Raw genomic sequence first — 27,673 nt, 5'->3', positions numbered from 1 at the left:
TTCCATTATTCTGAGAAGGAGTTAATGTTATTTGTACTAAACATTTCAACAATAATCCATGAAGGCGGATGCAAAAAGTAATTTGAAAAGTTTCATAAGAAACTGCTTCGTTGAAAAAAGTGGTTGCGAAATTAACCAAAAATGAACGAAAAATGATAACCATCAGGCATATATAAAGGACAGCCAATTAGGTAAATCGACTCATTTTTCTAGTTACAACAAGCTGTCAGGTCGCACAGGAGTTTCTACGCATATCAAAACATCTGAATTATAGTAACAAGAGTTTGGTAACGACGAAAGAAATTGACCCTCGGAGGGTGCCCGATTCTAGCAAGTTACTCGACCGCGAGAACACCGGAGGTGGAGCTAGAAGAAAGGTGCGAGTGGAAATTATAAAAGAGCGATCGACGGTCAAGAGGAGACAGTCTCCTCCAAGTGTTCACCTGTGCGACAGCGATCCTGGTATGTCAATTCTTTGCTCTATAATATTTCCAGAAACTCGTTTCGAACTTTGCACCATCATTTTTATTCGAAAGAAAAGTTCACTTTCAAGGATAACACCGTCGAACAAGATTGAAAAGAAATAGCAAAAAGTGCTTCATAGTTGATGGCGATATTATCTTTTAAGTATTATTCATTAATATCATTGCTACATCCTTCGATCTGGAAGACAATTACAAAAATAGTTTACATCCTATCAGTTGAATTATCATTACTTAATTCTTTCTCAACTTCACTTAAACATAATTCCCACGAATTTCATTTCGAGTATTTTGCAATCAGAAGAAGATCGACAGTTTGCGGCGAGAAACATCTGAAAACAGGAAAATGGGTTTCGACTTCAAGGTTGCAGTAGGATTTAATTGCAGTTCGATGTATTCCGATCATGATCGTCGATGATATTTATCGAATTGACGCGATGAGAATATTAAATACAAACTGTCTGCGGCGGCCTTGTCTTCAAAGGTCGAAAATCTTAGAGGTCAAGAGTGTGAAACAAGATCGCCATTTTAAAATCCGTCTATCTTGTAAAATCAGTAAAGAGGAACGAAAAAATATATGTTTCCAGAGGTTACTCGGCGCATTGAAATTCAAAGTTTCCGGAAAATAAAACTATAGGGTATCAACGGTAAACATCAACGCTCCATGAGCATTAGCAATTCACACAATACTATTTGTCTGACTCTTAACGGCGTATAACGTAACACATTTTTAAGACATTCGCAAATATGTAATGTTTCTCGGATGGCCGACTTTATTTGCACGGTACAGGGTCGCTTCTAATCTTGTACCAATATTTTCCTTAAAATCTATGTGCCTCTGCATAATTGAATGAAAAGCAAATGTGGAATTTCGAAGAAGGGATACGGCGAAAATTCTAACGACTCGATCACGCTGTTACGTCCACCGATACGAAGAAAACGTTGTTTGCGGGGTGAACGGCGATTCATGTCAAAGAAAGAACTTGAAGAGTAATAATCTCATAAGCAGCACTTTCTATGCGGAAGACAGTTGTGGCGTTTACCTTCCCGATTACTCGATTGCCCGATTGCCCACGTTGCCCGGATGCCCGGTAACCCGATTAGAATTACGTTCATTCGAGAAAAGTGTCACGTGAAGCGTTTTACTCGTAAAACGCGCCACTTTCTTATGAACTGCATCGCGATTAAGGTAATAGAAACGATTCGGTTTTACGATAGCGAAAGCTTGTTACAACGGCAAGCACGCTCGTCTACTATTCTGTGGACCAACGGCGGCTCGTTCTTGAAACGTATGACTTTGTATGCAACGCTTATAGAGCAACGGACTCGAGAGCCCTTGACTAAGTTGACGAGGTGGCCTCGCGATAAAATTCTTTCTGCTTAAGAGCGGTACGTTTTTCTTTCCAATATCTCTGGTTTTCATTGTATCAACTTTATCTAAAAATGAACGTAACATAGTATTTAATCGTAACGCGATTTAACCAAGTGCGAAGTGTAATTCTTCCGGTTCTTTCAAATACTTCTTGGCTGAAAACCTAATGGTCACGTTTCGTTAGTTGTTAGCAACCCGCTGGGAGATGCACGCGTCATTATACGATTTCACAAGAATTCCTTCATCTCGCGAGATTGAATTGGCTCGAATTGGTCGGCGGGTAGGGAAATGCGCATTCCAAGTACGTTGTTTAATGGGACGAAGGAGAAACATGATCGATCCGTGTTAGCTGGCCATACAAAATTGGAGAACAAAGATGGGTGCAGAACCCAGACGATTGCGTAATCGGAGAAAGTTGTTGCGAAACGGGGACTCGCTTACAGCATACGCTTGTATCGTGGTACACGTAATGCTCTCCGGCGTTCGTACCCGGTCGAACATTATATCATGAACCGACGAAATCGTTATGTCACAAAATCACCGGCGAGTCAGCGATAGCTATGGGAATTACAAAACTACGCGATCGTTCGTTACGGGTAGGGAAGAAAGTAAGCGTGCGAGCGCGTCAAGCGTGTCTGCTCGCATCGCGGTAATCACTTTCATCCATGGTGTGGCTACGAACGTTGCCGAGGGAACCGTGTCAGTGGCTCGAAGTGGTTAAAGGAGAGCCGCAGCTGGCCGACTACTCAGAAGACGAGGAAACGAATTTCACCCAGTTTCCTGACTTCGTTCTGTCGCATGCGTAGAATATCTTAAAAGCCCAAAGAGCGGCCGTAAGGATGCATCTAGTTACGATCGACAATCGAGTCGTTGATCATTTAAATTCGACTCTTTTATAGAATTTCAGCCAATCGCTAGCCGCTCGAATCGCCGAAATTTCAACTCGTTTGTCGCTTATACCCCGAGCCGAGCAACAGCCGACCAAAATGGGAGCGATAGAGTGGGTAACCGAAGAAGACAACTACGAATGCCCTCTTTCGCAAGAAACACAGCAAATGGCGAAGGATGAGCTCAGAGAGGACAAGAATACCCGGGACCAAGCCCTCGAGCAGATACGTAATTGGATCAAAATGAATCCGCGAATCGAAAACAGCCGTCTTGGTGAGAGAATCACGTTTATCTTTACAGGGAGAATTGATTGCGCTTCGCGCCGTACCACGCGATCGATGTCCCGCATTAGAAAGGTATCTCGTTTCTAACCGATCTGCGTACTATTTCTTTATCGTTAGATGCGCAATTCGTATTAAGGTTTCTGAGATGCAAAAAGTTCAACGTACCAATGGCGGAAGAAGCTATCGAGAGATACCTGCTGCTTCGGCAAGTGTATCATCCGGCTTTCAATCATTTGGACGCCACGGAACAAACGATGGAGGAACTTCTGTCTTTGGGGTAAGATTTTGGAGAACTGTAGTCCACGGATATCGCGGCACGGCTTGATCCGTTTTTGGTTCTGTTCTTTCAGGTACCTGTTCGCTGCACCTGGCCGCGACGCGAAAGGCCGACGCGTTGTAATCGCTAGACCAGGTAAACGTTAATCTCCTCGCACCGGTCGCCGGTCGACGTTCACGCGCTACGCCTAATGATAGCTTTCGGCTCGAGCCGATTCCAGAAACGCGCATGCGATATTGCATACCGTTTCGCGGTTTCCGTTTCTTGCTCCAGCGTTCGCCTCTGGACGGGAATATTTGCGGCGAACGTCGTTCTCTACGGCGGAAATTCATTTGTCGAAACGTTCAAATATCATTTCCGCAGGTGTATTCGATCCCCACAAGTACACGAACGCCGACATGTGCAGAATTCATGCAATCACTTACGAGACGTTGATGGAGGACGAGGAAAGTCAAGTGCGGGGCTTCGTTCATTTCGCCGACGGAGCCGGCGTCAGTTTCCCGCACCTGACGCTTTTCACTCCGAAAGAGGCTGTTCGTATCGTCAAGAACGGCGAGGTACGACTTAACCCGGCCCCGTTCCCCCTCTTTCCCCTATTTCCGAGCGGCTTTAACGGGAAATGATTTTGGCCCGCGAAAGCGCCCAATCCCAATAGCCGGATGCTGCGAGACATTTCCAATTCAAGGACAATGATGCAACGGGCGAGCGTTCGTTTCGTAACTCGCTCGAAAAAAACGAGGGGGCATTATAACCGGTTTTTTTAGCCGGTGCGTTCCACTTTTCCCGAATGTCCACATTCGGACGACGACCGTGAATTCACTTTCTAACGTAACGTGACTTCCTGTGAACGGGTAAACGTTCACGCGACGTTTAACACGCATTTGAAGCTGAGATAAACGACCGAGTTTACGAGTTCTTAGAAACAACGAGCGTTGATTTATATCCGGCGATATTTCTTTCAGCGAACTATACCGATGCGACACAAAGAGGTCCACGCCATTAATACGCATCCCTCTGTGAAATTTGCTCTTGACTTTGGTCTGACATTGATCTCCGATAAGATCCGCAAACGGGTTAAAATTTACACCAGCCTCGAAGAGGCCGTTAATCAGAAAATGGATACCAGCTTGCTGCCGAAAGAATATGGTGGCACCATGCCAATGAAAGAGATGATCGGTAACTGAAATGTTCAATGTACACGTTATATTTTCATTGCCGTTTTAACCTGTTATATTAGTATCTGTCGTGTCCTCGCTTCCGCTGAACATTTTCGTGACTCGAATGTTCTTGCAGCTCTTTGGAGGAAAGAGCTGCTTGACATGAGACCGACGCTGTTGAGTCACGACAAGATGAGAGTACGGTTGGAGTTGTACTCTGAAAAGGCTCGAGAAGGTGCAGTGTCAGCTTTGAAGCAAGGCTTCGGGTGCATGGACATCAGCTCCAGCGATTCCACCATGTACGGCATCACTGGCTCCTTCAGAAAGCTCGAAGTGGACTGATGGAAGGAATCTATCGATAAGAAACACTACCATGACCGTGTTAATCGTATTTACTTTGTCTGGGGGATTTCTATTTCAAGCATTTATACAATGTTGAATGTACGATCTCGGTCGACGCAATTGCTTATCAGCGCGCTCGACAAATTGTTAATTCTTAATTAAGCCCTGTTTGGAGCAAATCGTAGAGGTAAATTAGGTTTACGAGTAAGCTAATGTTTATAAGTTACACCAAAATTATATTGTAGCACTCGATCGGTTGTAAATAGAGAATAAATGCACAGTTTTTTACATCCATCTCACTCTTTCCTTCTTTCGACGGCGAATTAACGCGAAAGATTAGAACTTGATCCAGCTGCCGATGATTGCTTGCACTCTTGCTCTCGCCTGGACAAGGTCTGGCACGTCGGTGCTTTTGTTCTCCTTCAGATCGCTACAATGCGACGAACCTACAAGCCACGAAGGATCGTTGATTAAGCGACGAATCCCAGAATGTATTTTACTATCTTCTCCAGTAACGTCTCTTACCATTGATCAATATAGAAGGCGAGAATCGATTCAAATCTTTAAGAACTGACAGGGCATGCCACGGGTCGATGTCTCCGTTGGTGAAAATTACGTTTCGTAAATCGGGCCGCAGTCCTCCGTACATTAAATTCGTTCGCCTTACTCTCGTGTTCAAGAAATCGCTATCGAAACTATAACGAAAAAGAAACGGCACCGTAAAACGATGAAACCATGGCAAACGTGACTTCCTGTAAATCATGTTTAATGGTACGTACTGATTGCCGTATAGATCGGTACACATGTCCGTGAAGAAGCTCAATGGGAACAGCGAACCGAAAATGGATTTCTTTGAGCTAGTTGTCTGATAATAACCGTATTCGGTGCACGTCTGGTACTGCCATTGTCTCACTGAAAATATTGCAATTAGAACGAAATATTCAATGTAAGAATATAAGAAACGATACTGATTTCACAGCGTACTGATATTAGGTTGCGCTTCCCAAGATTCCTTAGTGTATTCCCTGACGAATTCGTTGTAATCGCTCGATAAACAATCATCGCCTTCTACCAGATGAGCTAATCTCTGAAGAGGGCTGCCTAGATAGGGTGCAGTCATAATTTCGCAGCAAGCAGCGATTTTTGTTTGTCCATTCACCACAGAATCGTACTGAACGATGCCCGCGAACGTCTGGCGAAGAAGAAAGGAATTAAATTGAGAGCGTTACATAACAGAAAGGTTCCGGGAAATTTCTAATTTTTCTTTTCTTCGTTTTTTGATGTAACGGATGATACTGCGACGTAATTTTATGCTCGAGAGAGCCGTACCTCCGCCAAAGTATTCATCAATAGTCCAAGGTCGTTGGTAGAATTCACGTTTGGTAAGTCGCACAAGCTAAACATTTTTATGCAAACAATATTAACAACGTTATATGACCGTGTTATGTAAAGTCGAAGAAACGGAAATTACTTAAAGTAGGACTTCAATTTCTCCGGGCCGTGTTCAGCTGCTAACAGTTCTTCAACCGCGTCGAACGCGGCTTTAATATCGTCCGCGCATTGCTGACTGTGTCTACGCAGCGATTCGGCCACAACTTCGTAATACTCTGCAAAACGTAACCAACTTTTTCCTTTAAACGTACCATGAAAGTTTAACGAAACGTGGATGATGTCGTCTCTTACCGTAAAAGTCGGCTTTTGCGAATACCGGAGCGCTGCTAGCCAATGCGCCCTGAAAGAAAGATCGATGATATTTTCGCTATGGCGACGATTTATATTAACCCCTTGGCTACTATTGGCACCCATGGGTTAAAAATTTGGTTTCGGTGTACAGTTAGCGCCCCTAAGCGCTCGTAAAATGTTATTAACCCATTGCCGCATACTTTTAGTTTTAAAATCGTGCCCGGAAACGCAATTCCTTTTTAATTGTTTGTTTTGACTTGTTCTGGCCATGAAAAACCGTGCACAAAATCAACGTACATGTTATCTAGACTGTTACATCATTTTTGTTCAATGTATTACTGAGGAATAAACTACAATGGACGCCTATAGCCGTCGTTTGCGGCAATGGGTTAGCAATAGATGCAGCAAAGCTCGCTTAGATCAGATGTAAGCAAATTCTAACTCAACAATTACATCTTCCATTTATATATCATATAAACGTGATCATTTCAGATTGGTTTAATTTAGTTCAATTCAGTGTTTTGGTTTCGGTACACCTTAGAATCTCGCGTCGGCGCAGAATTCTGCAGTAGCAGAAGGGTTAAGAGAAAAGAAGAACGACAAAAGAAATACTTGAATTAGATGAGGGTACTTGAGTCTCGACCAAGCTGCCATATTTCCTGCGTAAGATCCTCCGAAAACGATAACGGCGCTATCTTCCAATCCTTCCTCCTTTTTCTTAGTCTCTATAAAGTATGCTAAATCCGCTAACGCCTGATCCACGCTCAGGTACTGCAGATTCTTTGAAGTGAGATCTCTAAAATATTTTCATGTTACCAGATTAAATAGCTAACGCAAACATTATTAACATCCCGGTGGAATACATCTGGGAGATCGGAAATACGTTTCTTACGCGGTTGGATGACTTTTGCCGTAGTAACGATGCTCGGTGTAATACAACATAGCGTTGTGGGCAAGAGCAGTGTCATACATCAAACCAGCACCTAAATAACCCGTAGATATTTCCCACTCTCCTCCGATCATGATGAAAATCGGACCACCCTTTTTAAACAGGGCAGAATTTTCATAATAGCGCTGTTGGAATAAAACGGAAACGCGTTTCAGCCTCAAAGTCGTTGTTAGCCGTCTGTTATTACTCGTTACTGCAATTCGCATACCATTGACCAAGTCCGATTGTCTCGAGGATTGAAGTGATCGAGTGGCTGCTCGATCCAGCGTTCGTTTATACTTTGGGCAGTGATACGGTTTGTAATGTCTGGCTCTTCTAAACCTTCGAAATGAAATCCTCGAAAACCAATGGCATCACTGAGACCACACGTTAGACACAAGGTCCACAAAATACTTAGAAGGATCATGGCGAACGTTGACAGAATTAAACAATTAATTAGCCAATTTCGAGACTCAGCTTACCGCGACACTAATTCATGGAACACTGCTCCTTAAAATCTCATCGACGGTGGCCTTAATACCCGTGGATCAGATACCCGGCAGCCCCCACTAAGAATCGATGAAAATTAAAAATCAAAATTTATCTGATAAGCTACAGCGAGTAATTGGAAGTTTAATCGCGATGAAGTGTACGCAATCGATCTATCAAAAATATCAAATAGTAAGCACAGATATAAGTGATTGAAAGATAATGTTTATCGTTGAAACGCATTGCATCAACTTAATCGCTGCGTCGTACTTTCAACTAGTTTGTACACACTGTTAACAGATCTAGAGTTCACAAATAATCGATCGTTGAATCAATGATAAACGCGCAAGACGCGTGTAATAAAATTCCGTGGATATATAAAACATTTTATTCTTAAATGCACTTCGGTATGAAAAAGTATTCGCCTGACTGAAATAATCTCATTACAGAACTGTTCGTACATAACGAGTCTTGATAATCTCATGGTACAGGTTCTTTTAATTTTCATTTACTTTTGTTTCGCTTTCTGAATCCGTCGTCACCCGTTCGTCGCCGGAGTTGCGTTTACACGGCTCTTTCGACGCTCCAGACTTGTCAGTATTTTCTCCCTCGACGCTACTCGATGAATCGGAGTCGGAGAACTCTGAGCTATCGGAGTAATCATGATCTCTATCCCATTTAGACTTTAAACGTGGTATATCTTTGGTTTGGTTTGTTCTGTCGACATCCACCGTTTCAGAATTCGTCTTAGCCTTCCGTCTGGACGAGTTTTCGAAAGAGCTCCGACGAATCCTCGATCTGCGCTTATCTTTCTCACGCTCCCTCTTCTCTTGTCGCATGTATTTACTCAAACATCTATGAATTTTCGAATGGTGACTTTCATTTCCGCTCTTTGAGTATCTATTGCGATAATACCTTGGCGATCTTGATTCATCGTGTTCGTCGTCGTAGTCCCCTCTCTTTCTTTCGTGTTTCCTCCAGTATCTTCTGGACGACTCGCGGCCATTCGACATATCCTCGTCTTTGGTACTTTCTTCGAAATGCTTTTTGGAACTTGATCTGCGCCGTTTCGTCGGCGTTTCATCGTTATCGGTGATTTTATTTCTATCAGGTCGAGACCGACGTTTATCGCGTGCCGATTTTTGTCGATGCGTCGATTCATCGTTCCGACGATGGCACCTCTCCGTGTTCTGCGAGTATTGCTCCGATTCGGGCTCGGGCGACTCGGACCATCTCCAGTTCTTGCCGTCATCCGCGTCACTACCATCCTCCCATTTCGATTTATTTCTAGAAAGTCGAAAAGTAAATAGCGATTGACACCCACCGGCGTCGAAAATAAGTCGATGACAGATTGTAGCCCGAAACCGCGACTATTTATGTACATACCTGTGTTCGGTTCCTCTCCTGCTGGTAGCTTCTTGAGAAGACGAGACCGACGTCTTTGCCCACCTAGGCGGGCTTTTAATATCGTACTCGTCGTGCGGATTTCGAAAGGTATGCAGAAAATTGCACGCTCTCCCTTTCGGGCATTTTGCCATACCGCAGACAGCGCTCCTCCAGGATTTCAGATTGGCAAATTCACAATTAAGCTGCCGACCGGCATACCAACGACCTTTCAGCTTTCTTAGCGCCCTGGCTGCTTCTCTTTCGGTATAGTATTCGACGTACAGATTCCCCCTTAGATGGACTTCCGTGTTACAGCAGTACTTAAGAGTCTTTATCCTCCCGAAGGACTCTAACTCCGGTACAACGTCTTTGTAAAATTCACGAAAATGTTCCCGCGTTTCCCAGCTCTCGAACTCGAGGGCTACATCCGTGTCGTACTCCGCGGAATTCTTTTCCAATGAGAAATGCGTGTAAAATCCAGGTATCAATATCACCTTGCTCAGGCATACTCTTCTATGATTTCTTGAGCATGTGTCGCCGTATCTGGAAATGAATATTTTTTTCAAGTTATCTTGAGTCTTCGACTATAATGGAAGTCAGCGTATCCGACGGTTCGCTTACCTGCAAGCGGCGGTCTTTGTAAAGAAGGGGCACAGTTCTTTTCCAGGTTGACTGTCGACGACTTCGCGCATAGCTTCCGGCGTTTCGATCCCATTATCGATGTAATCGTCGATCTCCTTTAACAGTTCCTCCCGCTTCTTGATATCCTCCTCTCTCTTCTGTTTCTCTTCTTCTTGTTTCTTGCGAATCACTTCTTGTTTCGCCTCAAACTCTTCTCGGATTTTCGCTTCCTGCTCCAACTGCAATTGTCGGGCCCGTTGCTTTCGTTCCTGTAGGATTTGCCATTCCTTCTGAGCTTTCACCTATGGAAATCGAACAAAATGTAAGTAGATATTTTGAAGACGTCGCTTTTCCGTATCAAGCTCGACGAGCTTACAGTTAACGCGTAATAGCTAGCAGGTTTCGGTATCCACATATTCGCGTTATTTTCATGGTTATGCGAAGTTCTTTTTTTTACTTTAGACCCGCCGAAACCATCGATTGCCGGAACAAAAGCAAATCGATGGAAATTCATAATAAGTGCATACGATTCTTTCTTCTATTTTCGGAATATGTAAAACGTGCCTGTTACAACTATTTTGACACGTTGAATGCCGTGGGGGTCACCGGTGACTACCAACCAAATCGAATTATCTATAGTTCACTCAATTAAACGACGATTATTTGAAAAGATTTCTATATCATACATAATGCTAACCAATGCGGTGACATTCAGCTAGATGAATTTGCAATAATAACAATGCAATTCAATTAAATGATTTAATATATTTTTTCCATTTTGAGTATTTTGCTCTATGAGATCATGCGGTGTTCAACGTGTTAACGCATTGTCAGTAATTAGTCTATCGTTTAATTACTAGTCCTACATTAATGTAACATTTTCGATATATATAACAAATCCAAAGTAAAATTACAAAATCGAATTCCTTATTCTTCTTCGTAAGTTACAAATTTTGCTTTGATTAACGTTTAAAAATAGATCAATAAGATTACCGACGCTCGCGTTTCCAGTAGCTGAAATTTGGCGTACAATACATTACACGTTCGCTACCAGCGCTTATTTCGGTGACGGTCTCCCTGACTATGATATTTTCTTCAATCAAATAAATCTTCTAAACAAAGCATTAGAAAACTGAAACTGAAACGTGTCATTGAATTCCTAAATATAATGTCGCAGTGTATAATTTCTAATAACGATATCTATACGATTAATTTCATTTTCATTATGTAAAATATAGAATTGCGGCCGTCACAAATATGTGACGTTGCTAGCGAACGTGTTAAGAATCTGCGTCCGACACGCGTAATTTTACGAAATAAAAACGACCTATCTTGTAACGAACAATAAATATACGTAAATCATGTTAGTCACTAATGGATTAACACGTTCCGTGCCACGGAAATTTCAATTATATTTTGCTTATGAACTGTACTGATTTTTTCATAAAATATTAACTTATATTCAAGTTACGGTAACTTTTATACATTTTAATATTGTTCCTTTACTTTCTCGCTTTGTAACGCATACCGCCCGTGACCGTGCGTCCCTTAAAAATATTTTCTAACAGAAATTGCCGTGTACCATATATGGTACACCTAGCACTGTACGTGTTAATGAATCGAAGAAAACATTTCAACTTACTTCCTCCTCCAGCCAAAGTTTCTCACGCTGCTCGTGTTCCTCTTTCTCTATCCTCTCCTTTTCTTTCTCTTCCGCTTCGCACTTCTCCAGCCAGTTCAAATAGTCCGCATTTTTCTCTAGTGCTGCCCTCAGTCTTTCCGCGTCCGCGTCCCGTTCAGCGGCAGCTTTGCGACGCAGACGTCTGCGACGCTCCCTTTTCGCTATTCGTCGCCACTCTTTATGGCCTCTCTTTGTCGAGTCACAACGTTCCATCACCACCAGATAATTCCATCTTCACCAAGAGTATAATTCTTGCGTTACCTTCAGCAATATCGTGAACTGGCCAGGGACAGTGTACCGATAAATCTCACACGTACGATATTCGATTCCAATGAAGAATTGCAGACGACACGTGCACGCCGCCATATTGTTTTCGGGACAAGCTTTCAGTCGAGATTGTCCCTACATTTTGGTCGAAATTACGTGATCAATACTTCTTCAGAAATTGCTTCTGTAAAGATATTTCATTTATCCTGAAAAAGTCGCGTCTGATTGGAATTTTAATTACAAACACGGCTGACAGGGAAGAAGCTTGGTTTGAAAATAATTTTTCGTTCGCACGATTGCCCGTGCAATTTATGGTGCGTGCGAAGAAGTACTTCGAGTGTATAATTTGGAAAGTCCATTTAACCGTTTCTCGATCGAAAAATTACTTCAATCCGCGCATGACGTCAGTAGGAATATAGGGACCATTTTGGTCTAGGGATTTTCATCTCAAAGTCATGGTCATGTTCATGTACGCTGCTAAAAATGGAATCTGTTTTACGACCGTGATATAGTAGGCACAGACTCAAGATACATAGTACAGACGTTGCGGCTTATGGGAGTTTTTGTCTAGGGCCTCAGGGGTCTCGAAACCCCCGTACCATTTTGGTGTCGCGCTCGATGTGACCGATAATACAAGATTTTAGGTTTGTTAGTAGGAATCGAATTTGCTATATACTTCATTTCTGCTGCAAATGTTTTACACAACTTGGTAAAGACAAATGTATGCGAGGATATATGAACGATGGGAATAGAGTTTTTCTTTATTGGTTATAAAGACTTTAAATTTCAAATTACAATTTAATATGAATATTGAATCTTTAATGAAAATGTATATAATTTCATTGTACATAATATAACGTAACGGAAAATTTGCTTCTCGGAGAATTAATTTTTATATCTGGTAAAACCCGAAATATTCCATAACAATTTTAAACATTATTTTTCATAAGGTTTTTCATCAGTCTGTAGCTTCCGTTATTATTCGATATATTGTGCGTTTAGACTCGTTTCCATCAGGAAAACATTTCCAACCGATTAATGCCCCTTTTAATTTGAATACTTGAACTTGTATACTGAAACTTGTATACTTGAACTTCAATAATTGAATGATTGAACTGTGCAGTAGGTCAGATTCAGCCGAATGCATCGACCTGCGTGTATCCCATTCTCATTGCATCAGATTTTGCAATCGTTATCTAATGAAACGCTCTGGTATAAATAGTCCACTGTATTAGAACGTGAACGTAATACACTGTAAAAATAAATTTTTTCTGCAAAACATTTAATATAGGTTGAAAATACACGCAGAGAACTAATACGCGCTGAATATGGGATCCAATTTCTACCATCATCGATTGTCACTTCGCAATGTGTGACATTCCCACTTTCTATCAGCTTTTTAGCATACACGGTAAAAGGAACCTTATTTCTAGAAATTGTTGAGTTAGGCGTGTATTAAATGGGTCAAACATTTTCCATTGGATTCGCATCGGAATACCGGAACGCTCAGTTCAATGTATTGATATGGTTCCTTCCTTTTCAACGCATGTAAACACGGCATTGGTGTTTGGAACCATTGTTCTCCTAAAGAATCCATTGGTCCGCAATTCCATCGAATTGTATAAGTTTATATTAGCACAATGTCTCCGCGTTATGTATCTAGTGTCACGAATAATGCCTTCATCGGTTTCACAAAACAAACTGTAAGCGAACGATTCCATCGGAGTAACGAAAAGGTACTTGCAACGGAATGTGTACTTGACAGTGAAATCAATAAAGCTGCTAGCTTCTGCAATTTCATTGCAATCCTCGTTTTATCCTATTCGATTTGGCCATGAAACACGTCCTTTCAACATTTCGACGGCTAAATATCGATGCGTACCGCGCAGTGGGTATAATTTAGCGGATTAAAGCGATCTATAGATCGTGAATCGTTCAGGTGCAGTGCCAAAATAAAAAACATCCGAGACGTACACACGCATAGTATAAACGGGTACCGTAATGTTCGTTCGCGTTAAGGTTTCACCGAAATCGCTGTATCACGTATACAAATAGCTAACGTGTTAATACAATAAAAGGGCGTTTCAGCGTGCCAAGCCGAAAGTTGAATAAACCGTTAAATGCAACACGCTATTTTCGGGGCCTTTTTAATATTTACGACAGACATTTAGTACCCTGAATTTATGGCGAGAACCGAAATATGCGTGCACGCTTCCGAGAGATATAGACGTGTATACGTAAACTCGATGAAAACATTTCTCGATGAATTTTCTCCTCGTGTCCCGAAAACCTGACGATACTCAAATGTTCTACAGCACGAATCGAAACGGTAAACAAATTTTTGCCCGGAAATAACAGATGCACGGGTGTATTTCAATTTTTTATAATAAATCACTAAAACACAAAATTCAAATTAGAATTCCATATGCCCAATCCATCGATCTGTTCCGAGTTAACGTGGATTCCTGGTTATTCCTGGTACCATCCGCGATCGGTTTTGTTGGTACGTTCCTGTGCAGGTACCGTTACACCGTTGAACCACAAACGGTAAGAACCGGCGTGGTGAAACCAGCTCTGGTAGTCTCGAAAACGGCACAGCGAAGCACGTACACCTTCGAGACGCGGCGACGATTTCAGGAATAAAAAGATTGCAGTGGAAAAGTGAATCAGATTCACCGAAATAGTTAACGAACGGACGTCCGTCGATACGCGCAGGAACGATACCAAGGAACATCGTGTCAGTTGATAAACACCACCTGCATACACGTCATTGATGAGTGTATACGCGTGTCCGTATTCATGAATGTGTGCCTCGACTCAAAGACAAATGTGCTGACAGCTTTTTGTGCCCGTAACTGTCCGTTGTCGCTGCACGGTTGTAGTCAGCGGTGTTCAACGACGAAGAGTGCATCGAGTATAGATCGTCACGGTTCAGTTACGAAAATGCCGAACGCGTGATCCATTCGCGAATCCGAGTCACGATGGGCAGCACGAAGATGGAACTGAGAAATGGACGCGTGGACGAAGGGGTCAACAAACCGGCGAAGGATCAGAAACGGAAATCGAAATTTTGGACTTACTTGTTATGGGCCTTCGGTGGTTTAGTCGGAGCGCACCACGTGTACCTGGAGAGGGACGACCAGGCGTTCGTGTATTTCTGCACTCTCGGCGGATTCGTGGGTCTCGGCTGGCTCCGAGACATCTATAGGATCCCTACGTACGTGAACGATGCGAACGAGGAGCCTCGTTTCGTGCATTTCTTCAAGCAGAAAGTTCGATACTATGGCAAGGTACTTGAAATTCTCACACCGCCTGTTTTCATGTTCTAAAACAGATGAATCGATGATTGCATTATGGACAAGGTAGACGAACGTTAATCGTATTCGACATTTTAGCCGCCGTTTTCGACGGTGCGATTCGCTGCTGCGACCGGCGTTGCATTTTCGTGGGGCGAACTGTATCGCAGTGCGATGCCGGCAGACGAGGTCTTTGGCATCAATTTTCGGCACTTATTAGTCTTGACACCTTTTGTGATCGCATTAGGTAGGAAATAATGAATTCGTACTCGGCGGACTTAACGTTCCCGCTTATCGTTTACGCTTTACATATTGGTCGGTTTACCGATAACAATTTCTAAGGTCGCTCGAACGGATAGGCGTAGTCGTAGCTACGTATCTTTCCACGGACTATTCGCGGAAAACGTTTTAATACAGATTTCTATAAACTATCGGATATTCCTGCGTGCTTGTAAACGAGCTCGACACTTCGATTCGTTACGATGGCTGATGTTTCCCGATGATTTTTTAAACTGAGCTTACTCTGTAATTAGGTGTCTGGTTAGTTGGAAATATCGGTAGGGAGCAGGGATCCATATGGTGGGCTCTGGGATCGGCGTATGTGTTTTACCCGACCTTACCCTATATCAGGGATACTAGCTGGTGGGTGTTCCTGATGGCCGTAGCCGCCTCGCTCAGCTTCGACACGTTCAGCAAGCAATGGAGGCTGAAGCCAAGAAAGAAGAAAAGCTTCCTGCGCAGAATGTTTTATCTGAGCTTGGCCGCTGCTTTGTATCTGACCTTGCACAGTTGCAATTTGTATTTCAACGTCATGGTGACCGACAGCGAGGGCGAGGAGATGCCATTGTACGAGTACGTTCAAGTTTTCTTGGCCTCCGACATATGGCTCGATCTCAAAGTAAGTTTCTTAGCCGGAGATATCGCACAGAACGTCGAACCGTTAAAAATCTCACAAATCTCACAAAGGTTTCATTTGGTTAGACTAGTCTCGAAGCAACTTGGAACCAAACCAAGCATCAAGGTTTCTGGGCAACGTGGGAGCAGCTGCTCGATCTCACCGATCCCCCGGATGAAATAAACGCTTATGAGGTATATTTTCAATCTTCCCCGCCCCGAATCCCGTCCCGTGGAATTTCACCGTCGACACGGCCGATTCTGTGTTGCAGGTATTGGGTGTCTCGCCAACGGCCACGCAGTCGGAAGTCACGGCTCGTTGGAGAGCTCTTTCGAGGGATAATCATCCGGACAAGATAAAGGGCACGGAAGAAGAGAGGCGACAGGCCCAGGAGAAATTTATGGAGATTCAGAAGGCGTACGAAATTCTTTCGAAGGCGAAGAATCGGAGGCAACGTCGTAACAAGAAGAGCGACGTCACATAGAGAGAGCCGACGTGCCGATGACGATGATGCCAGTGTTCGATGAATCGGCAATAACCGGGGAACCGTTTCTCGCGTTTATTTGTTTATAGATATATTTTTATCCGAATCGTCGGAATACGTAGATACACGAGGCTCAGAGTCGAAGCGTTCTTGTTCATCGATCTCATTCTACCTCGTTATATCCGGTTTTCGCGGTTCTTCCATTAGACGTGCACGTGCGTACGATCGATTCGTGGAAATTCATTTGTATAAATATAGGAGCAGGATATATGTAATATGCTGTAATCCACAACGACCAACTGGCGACCGACATTTGCCGGGTGGATCGCCGTCATTCGCGGTTGCGAGATAAAGTAATTGTAATTATTAATATAGACGAACGTTTGTCAAGATAGTGTACGACTGAATAGAATAATTTTAATAGAAAGATATTTATTTAAAAGTTGTTAGGACGATCACCGCGTAGGTATAAAACACCGCGTCGCTGTCGCATACGCTCGAATGTCGCGAGATAAATCTGGTTCGGGGTGAGTTCATTCAGCTATAGAAATCGAACGGGCATTTATCGGAGCGGCGTATTGAAACTATGTATTTCGTCTATTTCCCTCCCGTTATTCGATGAGTCACCGCGACCTTAGTCGACTGTTCGGTGTTCCCGAGTTTCAACACGTTCCACGGCTTCCTGTCCGTTGGTGCGGACCACCGAGATCGTAAACCAAAAATAAGTTCGACCGCTCCGAGCGCTTACACCTTTAACCACAGAATTTTCATCGAAAACAATCTGAAACAACGTTTACATCGTACAACGACGCTCAAATAAACCGTGCCCGAGGAAAATAGACGGTTTTTAATCTCTGATGTTCGCAGACGTACAAAACGCACCGTTAACAAGTAAAAGGGGACGCCGAACACGTAGAAATGACACTAATTTCAACGTCTAACGATAAGATCGCTCGCAGTTTTACACTAGAGAAGAACAGAGAACCGCGCCGCGGGAACAGCTCCGATATCGAACCGTTCACGGGGACGATGCTTAAAAAATTACAATTTCTCCGACGCTTCTGCTTAAGATACTCTGTGCGATTTACTTGCTCTTCTTCTTCGACCGCGACGGTTTCACAATCGCGTTCTCGATCTTTTCCGTAAAACTCGAGCCGTGCTTCTCCTTGGATTGTTCGAGAAATTCCTGCGGCGACACCAGCGTTACCCTGGAAAGTATCAGACGCGAACGATCATTTCTAGTTCGTGACACGCGAAGTGCCCGATAAAAGCGCACAATACCTGAGCTGCGGGACGCTGAGAGGTCGAAGAAGACTTTTCACCACGGGCGGGACTTCGCCGGCTTTCGGCAAGACGGGACTGCTCGCGCATAGAGCGGCGCTAGTCAATTGCGAAACTAACGAGAAATTTCGATCCGGCCCGGACGTAGTGCGGAACACTTTCCTTATCTTTGACTTTAATCCCGAGGACGGCGGCGAGAGAGGCGCCGCGGGAATTGGTATCACCTGTGTCAATACGCTTTGTCATTCCACGTCATGAACGTATATCGCCTACGCAATCAGGGCATTCTAATCTGACTAAATTACGTAGCCGGTTACCTTTCCTTGCAGCACCTTTGCAGCGAGTTCCGGTTCGCTGCCCCAACGACACGACGTCGATCTCTCCAAAAGCCGGTGCCTGGCGAACCTTTCGATCACTTCGGCGCAGACGTACCTTCCGCAAAATCTGGCCCACTGTTCCGCCCTCAATCCTCTCCCGTGATCCCTCAATGTCGGATTAGCACCTAAACGCGAGAGCAGATAGGGAAATGTCGTGCCCCGTTCGAACAATCGAAATTCACTCACCGGCGAACAACAGAATTTTCGCGCATTTCGTTCGTCCTTGGAGGGCGGCCTTCATCAGCGGCGTGAAGCCGGAAGAGTTTCTAGCGTCCATCTCGATGTCCGGACATCTTTGGAGGAGGATGTTGAGACACTCCGCTTGCCCTAGATCGAAGAAAAGTGGACGACCGTTCAGACCGAAGTTCAACCCAGCTCCGGCGACCTTCGAAACTTCGAGTGCCCGCTTATTTCAGGTAACGTAACGTTCGCGCGTGTGTTTTGGCTTGAAACGTCCGTCGGCGCACGTCACCGCGGACCACGCGTCTTTCGAGTACTCAAGTACGCCGGTTATTTCTGGCAGGAGTGACGCGGTCGGATCCTTACGGCATCGCGGCGTGTGTGAAATTTAACGTTGCGCTTATATCGAGCACTCGATATTATTCCCCGAAAACGCGAGGAGCGTTATGCTTGTGAAATTTATGCTAACCGCGTGGCCGCATTCTTTCGATTCTACTCACGATACGAATGCAGGGACGGGTAAACCGGTGATTGTCCTTGAATCGCGTAACTCGAACAGCGGACAGTTTGCTCTACAACTGCGAACAATCAACCGGTACCTTTCTTTCCGTCTAGCGAGCGTGCCGCGCGCGATTAACAGCCACGTGCGAGCCGATAAATGAGTCGCTCGGAAGCCAATGCGGTGAAGTCCGGAAAACAGAGATTGAGAAAATGTATGTTTTGGCTTCTGAAATTATTACACAACATATTCGAAAGCTATAAAAAGAAGGGCTTTCTGACCTAGAAAAACGAAGAACCGAATCCTTGAATAACTACGAAGAATATTACTTATTCCATCAAAATTGACTAAAATCAGAAAGTATCAGAGATTCGATTTAACTGCATTGGCTTCCGAGCGACTCGAATAGCAACGCTGTCTACCAGTGTGAAACAGTGTTTCTCTATTCCCTTTTACTCTCATTCTCCCCGGAAACGTAACGTAACAGCTTACCCGCTTGCGCGGCGAAATGTAGCGGCGTGTTGCCTTCGTTGTCGGGAATGTTCGCATCCACCCCCTCGAACGACAGCGCTAGCTCCAACATCGCCGCGGTTCCGTTTCCAGCCATGTAACTGACGGCGGTCTGAATGTGCAAATAAACATCCTGAATGATGACTCAGTGGAAAGTTCGCTCGAAAAGCACGTCCGTTACGTGAATCGCCTTTTAATTTCGGAAGGGACGCGTTTACCGCGGCCGTCGATCCGTTGCATCTCGCTCGCCTCCGTTCGCGCACGACGTTCTTCCCTACCATTTTCTAGGGACACGGATCAAACCACGGAAGCTTAATTCGGACGCGTCGCACGGATGCCGGGCATCGATACGAACCGTGGAAAGACTCGTTCCAGCGGCGTTTTACGGAGGCGACTGCGTTGCGTTCTTTGCTTTAGAAAGTTGCACAATACGCCACGCGTTACGGGTCAATTTATTCAAGTGGCTACTGACGTTCACGCGATCGTTCAAACGCTATTACTTTATCCGTTTTGCTATAACGTGCGCGCGTCAGACCAGTAATTGCTTTCGTCGAAAAGATCGTTCGATTTCTTTCGGGCTAACGGAAACGACCCGTCTGCATTTCGAGCAGCTTCTACGAAATGAAATATGAGCGCTGACCAAGGAAATGAAACTGCCGTCTGTTCCCGCGACAACAAATTTTGCCGTGCTTGTTGACACGCGAACGTCTAGGTCCGCGAGGGTGCCGATACCGATCGATATTGCAGCCGAGCGATTCGTGAAAATCGCTTTCAATCGACGATACGCCTACTGTCGTAAACAAGCACTTATGTAAGTGTCTTGCGACACTTTTCCTATTCATAAGTGACAAACAAAACATTCGATCGCATTGCATTGTTCGCCCAAGGAGAAAAGATATTTTCAACTGAAAGCTGAATAATCAACAGGAAAGCGAAAGAGATATGTTTCATTCCCGAACGTATATCTCGTACGCGTATCGTGTCTTGGTAGTTACGCGATACCAGCGTCGCATGCGTCATACGTGTATCGTGTCATCGCGTGAAGGCGACTGTGGCTAGTACAGTGGACCCCCTACAACGCGGGGGATACGCTCCGCGTTATATGGGGGATGTATTGTCGGGCGGATTATTTGCAACTTCAAATATGTCTCTACATTGTGACCGTTGTCGCTCAAAATTTACAAGATTGATTTTCAAAATATCAAATTTTGTGACTTTCATTATCATCGACATCGGTGATGATGTCGGTGATGATGGACTCTCTTCGTTCGGACTTACTTCTTGATACTCCCTGTAGTGAATAAATATTAAATAGTGAAGTGCATGTTTATGTTTCCTTTTATATCATTGAATCTGTGAAGTGCATATGTTCATTCTAATTAAACGCTGAGTAAAAATATGTTTTCCTCTTGTTATCTTTAAGCGTATAGATGTCTTATTATTCTTTTATAAACCGTTACTACTTTTGAACTGTCAGCTTCACTGTTCACATATAAATTGCAGGTGAGTATATACATTTGCTTTTCTACACGAAAAGTAAAAAATTATGTGAAAACGTTAAGTACTCGTTCGTACGAGTACTAGTCGAGATTTTATCGCCGTGTTATAGAAAACGCGTTACACAGGGGTCCACTATACATCCAAATAGCACTGACGGTTGATCGAGTTGAAATTTCGAAGTGCAAGAAAAGGGGGGGCGGAACAATCGATCTCACACGTGACATTTACGCGACACTCTATCGCAGCGATAGTTCCTTTAAATAAATACCGAAATTTCAGCCGAATGAACCGCCGGTGCTGATTATACATCGAAGGATAACCAGACGGCCTAACATTAGACAGAACCCATCTAATTCCCTATTCGACCGAATCAATGACCGTGACCCCGTACGTTTCAACCAGGGACTCCCAATCTTTCCGTCTTTGAATTCGTCGCGCAGCGGTTGCGTGGAAATGAATAGGCATGATTCCTCGGTCGACCGGTAGAAAGTCAAGCTGAAATGTCATTCGACCGAGTAAGATCCACCGACAACGTTCTCGCCAAGTAATGTCTTGATAAGCCGCGGAATCGTAAAGATATTTGAGAAACAAACGCGATCCGCCGTAACGTCTTTCGTTAGCAGTTTCGTTAGCAATTTGATAACCACTGACCTCGGCTGCAGACGGAACAAGCAACGTACGATATCGATGCGCTTCTCGCCGTGTAAATTTACACATTCCGCTGCGGCGGACATGATCGAGCTGTCACGGAAGCAAGCGCGAGGGCTCTCCGTTCGCCGGTTTTCGAAACTAACTTTACCACGTAACTGTATCATCGTGATCGCTCGTCGAATAGCGAGGGTATCTGTAAAGTATAATTCAAACGGTACTGACCCTGCCGCTGCTGTCAACCATATTAACGTCCATGTCTCCGAATCCAAACCTTTGCACCTGCGCCGCGATTTGATTGAGCGCCGTGTCGTCGGCATCCCTCGCAGCCCTCAGGAAGGCCGATCGGCCCTCGGAGGATGTTTCCCACGACGGCGGCACTTTTGTGAGAATCGTGTTCCCGAGCACACTCCGATCTATCGAACAATCACCGTCTTGGCTAGACAGAACCATTTACAACGATTTACGTCTACTTAGGTGTATATCTTTTATCGAATCTCGTCGAACGGATCTCCCGTTGAATTTACTCGTGCAACGATCGACACGAGACTTCGTGCGCCAGAATTCCGAAGGATTTACACTACGCTATCGGTTTTCGATTTCTATTCTTCTCGTACAAGCGTCGGAGGTACGCTATGTGCATTTAGCTCGTTCTCTTGAAGGATTTCCAAAGAAAACAGTGACGCGAGGAACGCCGCGCTAATCCTAGCATCGCTCGGGAACAGCTGTGAAATTGAGATACCATGTTCTTCGGGGATCGATACCGAGCGCGAGCATCGCGATCGACGCGACGCTTAACGATTCTTTCGTGATTCGATCGAATGAAACTCGTGTAAGTACCTTGCAGGACGCCCTTGTGGTAGACTTTGACTTCGTGGACGGCAGCCTTTCCGAAGGTTCCCCGTCTTTCTTGGAAACTCGTGTCCGAACTGAACGATACCGATTTCTTCACGCGAGCGCCGCTCTTCTTTCTCTCGATCGGCAACGTTTGACAGCTCGGCGATCGTCGGAGAGGTTGCGGTCGGTGGTCACCGGTGACGTTGCTTAAAATCGAAAAGTATCCCTTGAACGTCGAGTATTTGCTCGGAGCACCGGCCGCTTCCGAGCGATAAAGGTACGAGCCAGCTTTTCCTTGCTTCGACGAATCGTTCTTCCCTCTGTCCGCGATTCTGCTTACGGACTGCGTGAAATTCGCCAAGAGTGCAGAAGACCTTTTCAGTAAACCGTTCTCAGTCACTCGTCCGGTTTTCTCCCGCGCCGAGAAACCTGTAAATCGTTTTACGCGCGGTAACATCGACTGTACATAATAAATAAGTAGATAAGTACTTCGTTCGAGTATCGGTATTATAGAGCTATGTTTATCTAGCTTACAAAATCTTGCCGACTTCGGAGAATATCGCGAAAACATGCGCACGCTACAACAGTATTAAACAAGAGGACCGGTTTAAAATGTACAGTGGTCGGCATATACTTACGAACATCTGTGGGTGGATTTCTATTGTTAATAATATTGTTAACACGTTGAATGCCGCACAGTTTCATAGAGCAAAATACAGAAAATGGAAGAAATACAATATTGAATTATTCAATTGGATTGCATTATTATTATTGCACGTTCATCTAGCTCAACGTCACCGCACTAGCATTATTTATGATATAGAAATGTTTTCAAATAATCGTCGTTTAATTGAGTGATCTTGATAATCTGTGATACTTCGATTTGGTTGGTCACCGGTGACCACCATTCATCGCATTAATAATATTCAGGAAGAGCATAGATTTCTTTATGATATACATGTATATTTGAAAAATGTAAAATAACATTCAATCAGCTTAAAAAATGTCACAGAATTTAACCATCTTCTACAACCTATGATGTCAAAGTTAGTCGAGTAAGATGAAACAGAGAAGCGGCAAATGTCTCAAACATAAGAGAAATGTCATGTTGTAAATAATGCTAATACCGTTTTACAGATAATGAAAGCGTAATTATTCACATGTTCGTAAGTGTATGTTCGCCGCTGTATGTGACGTACAGGTATATACCTTCCGTGAGATTGACGGGGACGGAGAACGACTTGCGGATGGGTCGTTGAAGTTTCCCAAGGTTCTCCGATTCGCCGGTGTCTTCGGGGAGCTGTTTCCTAGGAAATTCTTGCGCGAGAAAGGTATCGCGACGCACGGGACGAGTGCACACGGACGCGCCGAGGACCGTGCTGCTGTTCTTCCTGCTCGCGATACACGGCGCCGGCGTCTCTCTCGCCGCGCAGTTATTTCGAGCGAGCTCTCCCCTAGAGGCGACGATGCTGTAGTTGTTCACGGTGCAGGTACTGCCCTTTACCGAAGAGTTGCACTTTGCTCGCGTCGCCTGGAGACCGTTTACCTGCCAGCCGTCCTCGAGAATCCCCCGGGATTTCTGCCCGAACAACTGCGCGTATTAAACGAACCTTTCTATTCTAGACCGTGTTCCTCTTCACCTCTATCTATCGTCCCGATTAACGTGTCCGATCGAATTCACGGCGATCCGTTAAATGAAATCGTGCTCATCGTAAACGGTCATCGTAAACAGAAACCATCTTTCCGGCGAACGAAACGACGAAAGTCACTCAAACGTTATCGCGTTTTGAATATCAATCGATCAGACCGCGAGGAAGAAGCGAGTCGAATCGCTTATGAGGAACAGAGTTCAACCGGCGAACGAGATTTCGTAGAAAGCTGGGCGAAAGCGCGTCGATACGCGACCGTTCCCGCGGAAACTCTCGGAAATCACTGGCGCGTCGGTGTCGCGAATCGCGGGGCAACTCGTATCGGCGTCCCGGAGTAGGAGGAGTTCCTTGGAAAGCGAGTCGTGTCTTCCGGATCGCCTCGCAAGACGTGCACGCGAGTTCTACCGCATCCGTTTCAACTAAACGCTATTTATATGTCGGTTAAGTCCTCGCGTCGCTCGCTCGCGGTACTCGCCGCGTTTGTTTCTCGGCGCGCAAACGCTGCCGCCGGCTACTCGGCCGCCGGCTACATAGCTAACACCAGACGACATTACGTTTTTTCTTCTATCCTCAATTAACCGCGCCGCGGCGTGACGCAGATATTCCTTAGGTATTTTCGCTTCTTCCTGTTTTAGAGTCTCCCCCCCCCCCCCCCCCCCTCTGTTTCCGAGTTCGACTTTACGAGTGACGTCTTCGCGCGGACAAACGGACGCGTTCGAAAAAATCGCGGATCCGCCTGCCGCGTAAAACGGTTTATAAACGACGCGTAAATCGATCGGGCACCGATGACGCGGCAGAATCTTGTTCGATATGCAAACGCCGATTGGTCGAAAGCTGGGACGCGCGAACCAAGGACAAAGCGCGAGGAACGAGGAACGTTGTCGCTTACTTGCCAACCGTTTCGATGCGCGGATGAGCCGAGCGGACCGTCCACGACACCGTACCCGACTCCACTGGACAAAGCGGTTCTTCCCGGGACGATGGACGGTTCGTTGTTGCTTGTCAATTTGCTCCCCCGACTCCTCACCATTGCCGATCCAGATTCCATCGAGCACTGCGAACACGAGCAGCGCGATCGAGCAAATTCAATGTCACGATTATCGCTGCGCGTTGCCGCGATCTCGAGATCGTTTCTCGCTCGGCGCCCGCTCGCGTCCCGCGGGCGGACGCTTCCGCGGAAAGGTGAGCGCGCAACTTTATATCTTTAGATAGGAATTACAGTATCCCGAGCCGAACTATTTCGCTGGCACGATTCATTTAGTAGGTTTCCGCCAACGGGATTCGCTGTTCCAGCGCCGGTAGGTATTCGTGATTCGAGACTCATGCCCGTTGATGCTCGTGCGAACCTAGCTTCCCGTAACCGACGCGTAGACTCGTCGTTCCGCGCTGGGCCCGCGTGCTTATTTTGGCGACGTTACATTTGCCCGAGAGGCTTGTCGTCCTCGTCTTTGGCGTTAAGCCAATATTTTGAATTCTCTGATGCACGAGAATCCATCGATTATGCCACGCTCCGCTCCTGCCGTTTATCGATCTTTCAAACTCGTTGCTGGTTCCGAGTTCGCAGGATCGTAAACACGATTGCCGCGTGGAAGTCTGTTGGAACGATGCCTTTTCATATTTTACGCGTCAATTAGGCGATATCTAAACGACGCCCCGCGCGGCCCGATCCTTCGTTTGCAACGGAAACGATTAATTCGCCGTTAGCGACGTCCCGCGTACGAGAAATTGGGAGAACGCCTTCGACGGCAGTTGAGCGGTGATGAATATCTCTTGGAAATTCGACCCGTATCGGACTGTTGAACCGGTCGCGAGCGTTTCAATGGCAAGGCGAAGTTTCGGACGTTTCAAGAAACCTGTCGCTGTTTGCGCATTTCCAATGTTCAACGATTGGCGGGAAGCTAAACGTTTCCTAAGCCAAGGAAAATAAATATGCGATAAATAAACGCGTACGCGCGGCGTGCGTGGGAAATACAAAAGGTCGCAAACTAGAGAAACATTTGCCACGAGTATCTGGGTCGTATGTTAATAATTCATATGTACCGCGGTATTGAAGTTTTCTGCGAATTCCAAATACGTCGCGGATGAACGTCTAGAAACGAGAAGACATTACGACTCGAGGATATCCTAAATTGTTTTAGTTACAGCGTAACGAGTTCATCGTAGAGAACGATCGAGATTCTCGAGTTTTTCCGACTAGCAGCACAGTTATCGCGGATCGCTGTTTTTAAGAAAATTTCATAGCCGAAATACGAGCTGTTTGGAAGGTATGTTCGAACGTAAACACGCGTTTGATCGGCTTCTCTTTAAATATTGATCGAACGAGAGTTGAATTCAAAGATAATATTTGCAAATTCCTCCTCGGCATAACGTACTGGCGAATGAATGATTTACTGTTCGCAAGTGAGACGAAAAAATGATTCGTTACGCGATCCGGTAAGAAACGGATTTAAAGGAGGGGAAGATCATCGGTTAGTCGTGGTTCGCGCGACTCCACTATAAATTCCGAGAACAACGAGCCGTTTGCAATTATCGCGTCGCACAGCCGTGTAACGTTCGTAAGGGTATTATTAAGAGGCGTGTTACGAATCGTACTTTCCAAATACAACGTGCGATTAATGAAAATTCATAAGAGAACCCGACGAACCAGTGAAGGTTATCGGGGCGAGTAGCACGCACGCGACTTCATCAGGAATGTTAATCGTGTCTCGTTGATAATCACGTGTGACGCCGTGTCATTGACACATTTCAAAGGCGATAATAACCTCGGGAACAGATTCTTTCGAACCTTTTTACACGGTTCTCGGCGTTCGGCTTTCGCCTAGAGTGGATCGGTTCTCGTTTCCACGTCGAGCAGTTCTTTCGTACGCGTACTGACCGGGTTCGGTTTAATTTTAAACAAGGTCGACGTCGGATAGCTACGATTCGTAAGTTTCTCGCCTAATATCGTCGTCGTATAAGTTTCGTGACCCTTCGATTCCCTTTACCGAGCTGATGTTCTCCTGTTAAATAATTATACCGACAAAATTGACGCGTATACCTGTTTTCATTCCATCGGGACACCGATAACACAAGCTTTCGCAGATAGTTAACGATTGGAAACTCGAGCGTACCGATCTCGTAACGACACTATTCCTTCAAACTTTGTTCAGGGTACGGTCACACATTTTTTGAGAAATATTCACTGTCTAGAAGCTGATCGTGATTCGGTATGTTCCAGCTGCGTATAGAAAATAAGTGAAACAGTGATATCCAAAACATTGCTAATTCCATCGAGCGATTGTTCGGCGTGATGGGCTCGACTAAGGGTTGATTGGATACTGGGCCGAAGTTTAATTCGCACCCTCGCTCGGAAAGCATCACGAGGGCCGCGTACAGCACGCTCTACTCTCGGCGCAGTCGCGAATTTCAGCCAGGTGATACTCTTCGGGATTTGTTTAATGGGAAACGACGGGGCACTTTTCTTTTGCGAATATTCAACGGAAATCCTGCGAGACGCCCGAGGAAACATTCTCGATTCGAAACGATTTCCATACGCCTTTTGTGTTTAAGACGTCGAGGAATGATCGGGTTCGAAGTTGATGCGTACTCGTGATCTTCTCCCTCGGTATCGTTTCAATCTATTTTCGTTCGGTAACAGACCGATGCTAACCGCGAGGTGAG

General features: G+C 45.0%; 6 protein-coding genes across 11 annotated transcripts in view; 3 read left to right on the top strand and 3 right to left on the bottom strand.

Moving 5' to 3' along the window:
* Positions 1 to 213: 213 nt before the first annotated feature.
* On the top strand, positions 214 to 5,096 carry LOC116430438 (clavesin-2). The gene is made up of 7 exons (XM_031984592.2): positions 214 to 462; positions 2,754 to 3,015; positions 3,144 to 3,303; positions 3,377 to 3,438; positions 3,667 to 3,860; positions 4,266 to 4,479; positions 4,597 to 5,096. Exons 2-7 carry the CDS (start codon positions 2,841 to 2,843, stop codon positions 4,800 to 4,802), a joined length of 1,011 nt encoding a protein of 336 aa, XP_031840452.1. The 5' UTR covers positions 214 to 462; positions 2,754 to 2,840; the 3' UTR covers positions 4,803 to 5,096.
* Position 5,097: 1 nt separating this feature from the next.
* Positions 5,098 to 7,840, bottom strand: LOC116430434 (putative serine protease K12H4.7). The gene is made up of 10 exons (XM_031984582.2): positions 7,643 to 7,840; positions 7,378 to 7,559; positions 7,098 to 7,281; positions 6,486 to 6,534; positions 6,274 to 6,409; positions 6,132 to 6,198; positions 5,787 to 5,994; positions 5,582 to 5,714; positions 5,328 to 5,497; positions 5,098 to 5,248 (listed from the first exon to the last, which is right to left on the bottom strand). The coding sequence occupies exons 1-10, from the start codon at positions 7,838 to 7,840 to the stop codon at positions 5,139 to 5,141; spliced, it is 1,437 nt and encodes a 478-aa protein (XP_031840442.2). The 3' UTR covers positions 5,098 to 5,138.
* A 4-nt stretch (positions 7,841 to 7,844) lies between these two features.
* On the bottom strand, positions 7,845 to 11,803 carry LOC116430432 (uncharacterized). 2 transcript variants are annotated; one of them, XM_031984579.2, is made up of 6 exons: positions 11,552 to 11,803; positions 9,910 to 10,211; positions 9,289 to 9,831; positions 8,818 to 9,189; positions 8,415 to 8,757; positions 7,845 to 7,982 (listed from the first exon to the last, which is right to left on the bottom strand). In XM_031984579.2, the coding sequence occupies exons 1-6, from the start codon at positions 11,801 to 11,803 to the stop codon at positions 7,962 to 7,964; spliced, it is 1,833 nt and encodes a 610-aa protein (XP_031840439.1). In that variant the 3' UTR covers positions 7,845 to 7,961. The 2 variants fall into 2 exon arrangements, with proteins under 2 accessions (XP_031840439.1, XP_031840436.1); XM_031984576.2 differs by having other exon boundaries at positions 8,415 to 9,189.
* Positions 10,088 to 20,731, top strand: wus (TM2 and DnaJ domain-containing protein wurst). 2 transcript variants are annotated; one of them, XM_031984587.2, is made up of 6 exons: positions 10,088 to 10,231; positions 14,377 to 15,147; positions 15,253 to 15,400; positions 15,687 to 16,051; positions 16,135 to 16,242; positions 16,320 to 20,731. In XM_031984587.2, exons 2-6 carry the CDS (start codon positions 14,839 to 14,841, stop codon positions 16,530 to 16,532), a joined length of 1,143 nt encoding a protein of 380 aa, XP_031840447.1. In that variant the 5' UTR covers positions 10,088 to 10,231; positions 14,377 to 14,838; the 3' UTR covers positions 16,533 to 20,731. The 2 variants fall into 2 exon arrangements, with proteins under 2 accessions (XP_031840447.1, XP_031840449.1); XM_031984589.2 differs by lacking the exon at positions 10,088 to 10,231 and adding an exon at positions 11,757 to 11,903.
* LOC116430431 (uncharacterized) lies at positions 16,948 to 27,320 on the bottom strand. 4 transcript variants are annotated; one of them, XM_031984575.2, is made up of 10 exons: positions 27,051 to 27,320; positions 24,903 to 25,067; positions 23,574 to 23,955; positions 22,368 to 22,793; positions 21,753 to 21,943; positions 19,362 to 19,491; positions 18,377 to 18,517; positions 18,131 to 18,315; positions 17,814 to 18,037; positions 16,948 to 17,740 (listed from the first exon to the last, which is right to left on the bottom strand). In XM_031984575.2, the coding sequence occupies exons 2-10, from the start codon at positions 25,059 to 25,061 to the stop codon at positions 17,617 to 17,619; spliced, it is 1,962 nt and encodes a 653-aa protein (XP_031840435.2). In that variant the 5' UTR covers positions 25,062 to 25,067; positions 27,051 to 27,320; the 3' UTR covers positions 16,948 to 17,616. The 4 variants fall into 4 exon arrangements, with proteins under 4 accessions (XP_031840435.2, XP_076225058.1, XP_076225057.1 ...); XM_076368943.1 differs by having other exon boundaries at positions 23,574 to 23,943; XM_076368942.1 differs by having other exon boundaries at positions 27,124 to 27,320.
* The window catches only part of LOC116424941 (protein bric-a-brac 1), a 224,825-nt gene continuing 217,885 nt past the window's right edge, over positions 20,734 to 27,673 (top strand). The window contains exon 1 of the mRNA XM_076368931.1: positions 20,734 to 20,882. The gene's annotated coding sequence lies outside the window, so the exon portion shown is untranslated. The remainder of the gene's footprint in view (positions 20,883 to 27,673) is intronic.

The sequence above is a fragment of the Nomia melanderi genome, chromosome 7, assembly GCF_051020985.1.
Source record: "Nomia melanderi isolate GNS246 chromosome 7, iyNomMela1, whole genome shotgun sequence".
NCBI lineage: Eukaryota > Metazoa > Arthropoda > Insecta > Hymenoptera > Halictidae > Nomia > Nomia melanderi.
The sequence above is the reverse complement of the archived record's forward strand: the minus strand, read 5'-3'. Positions and strand labels throughout refer to the sequence as shown.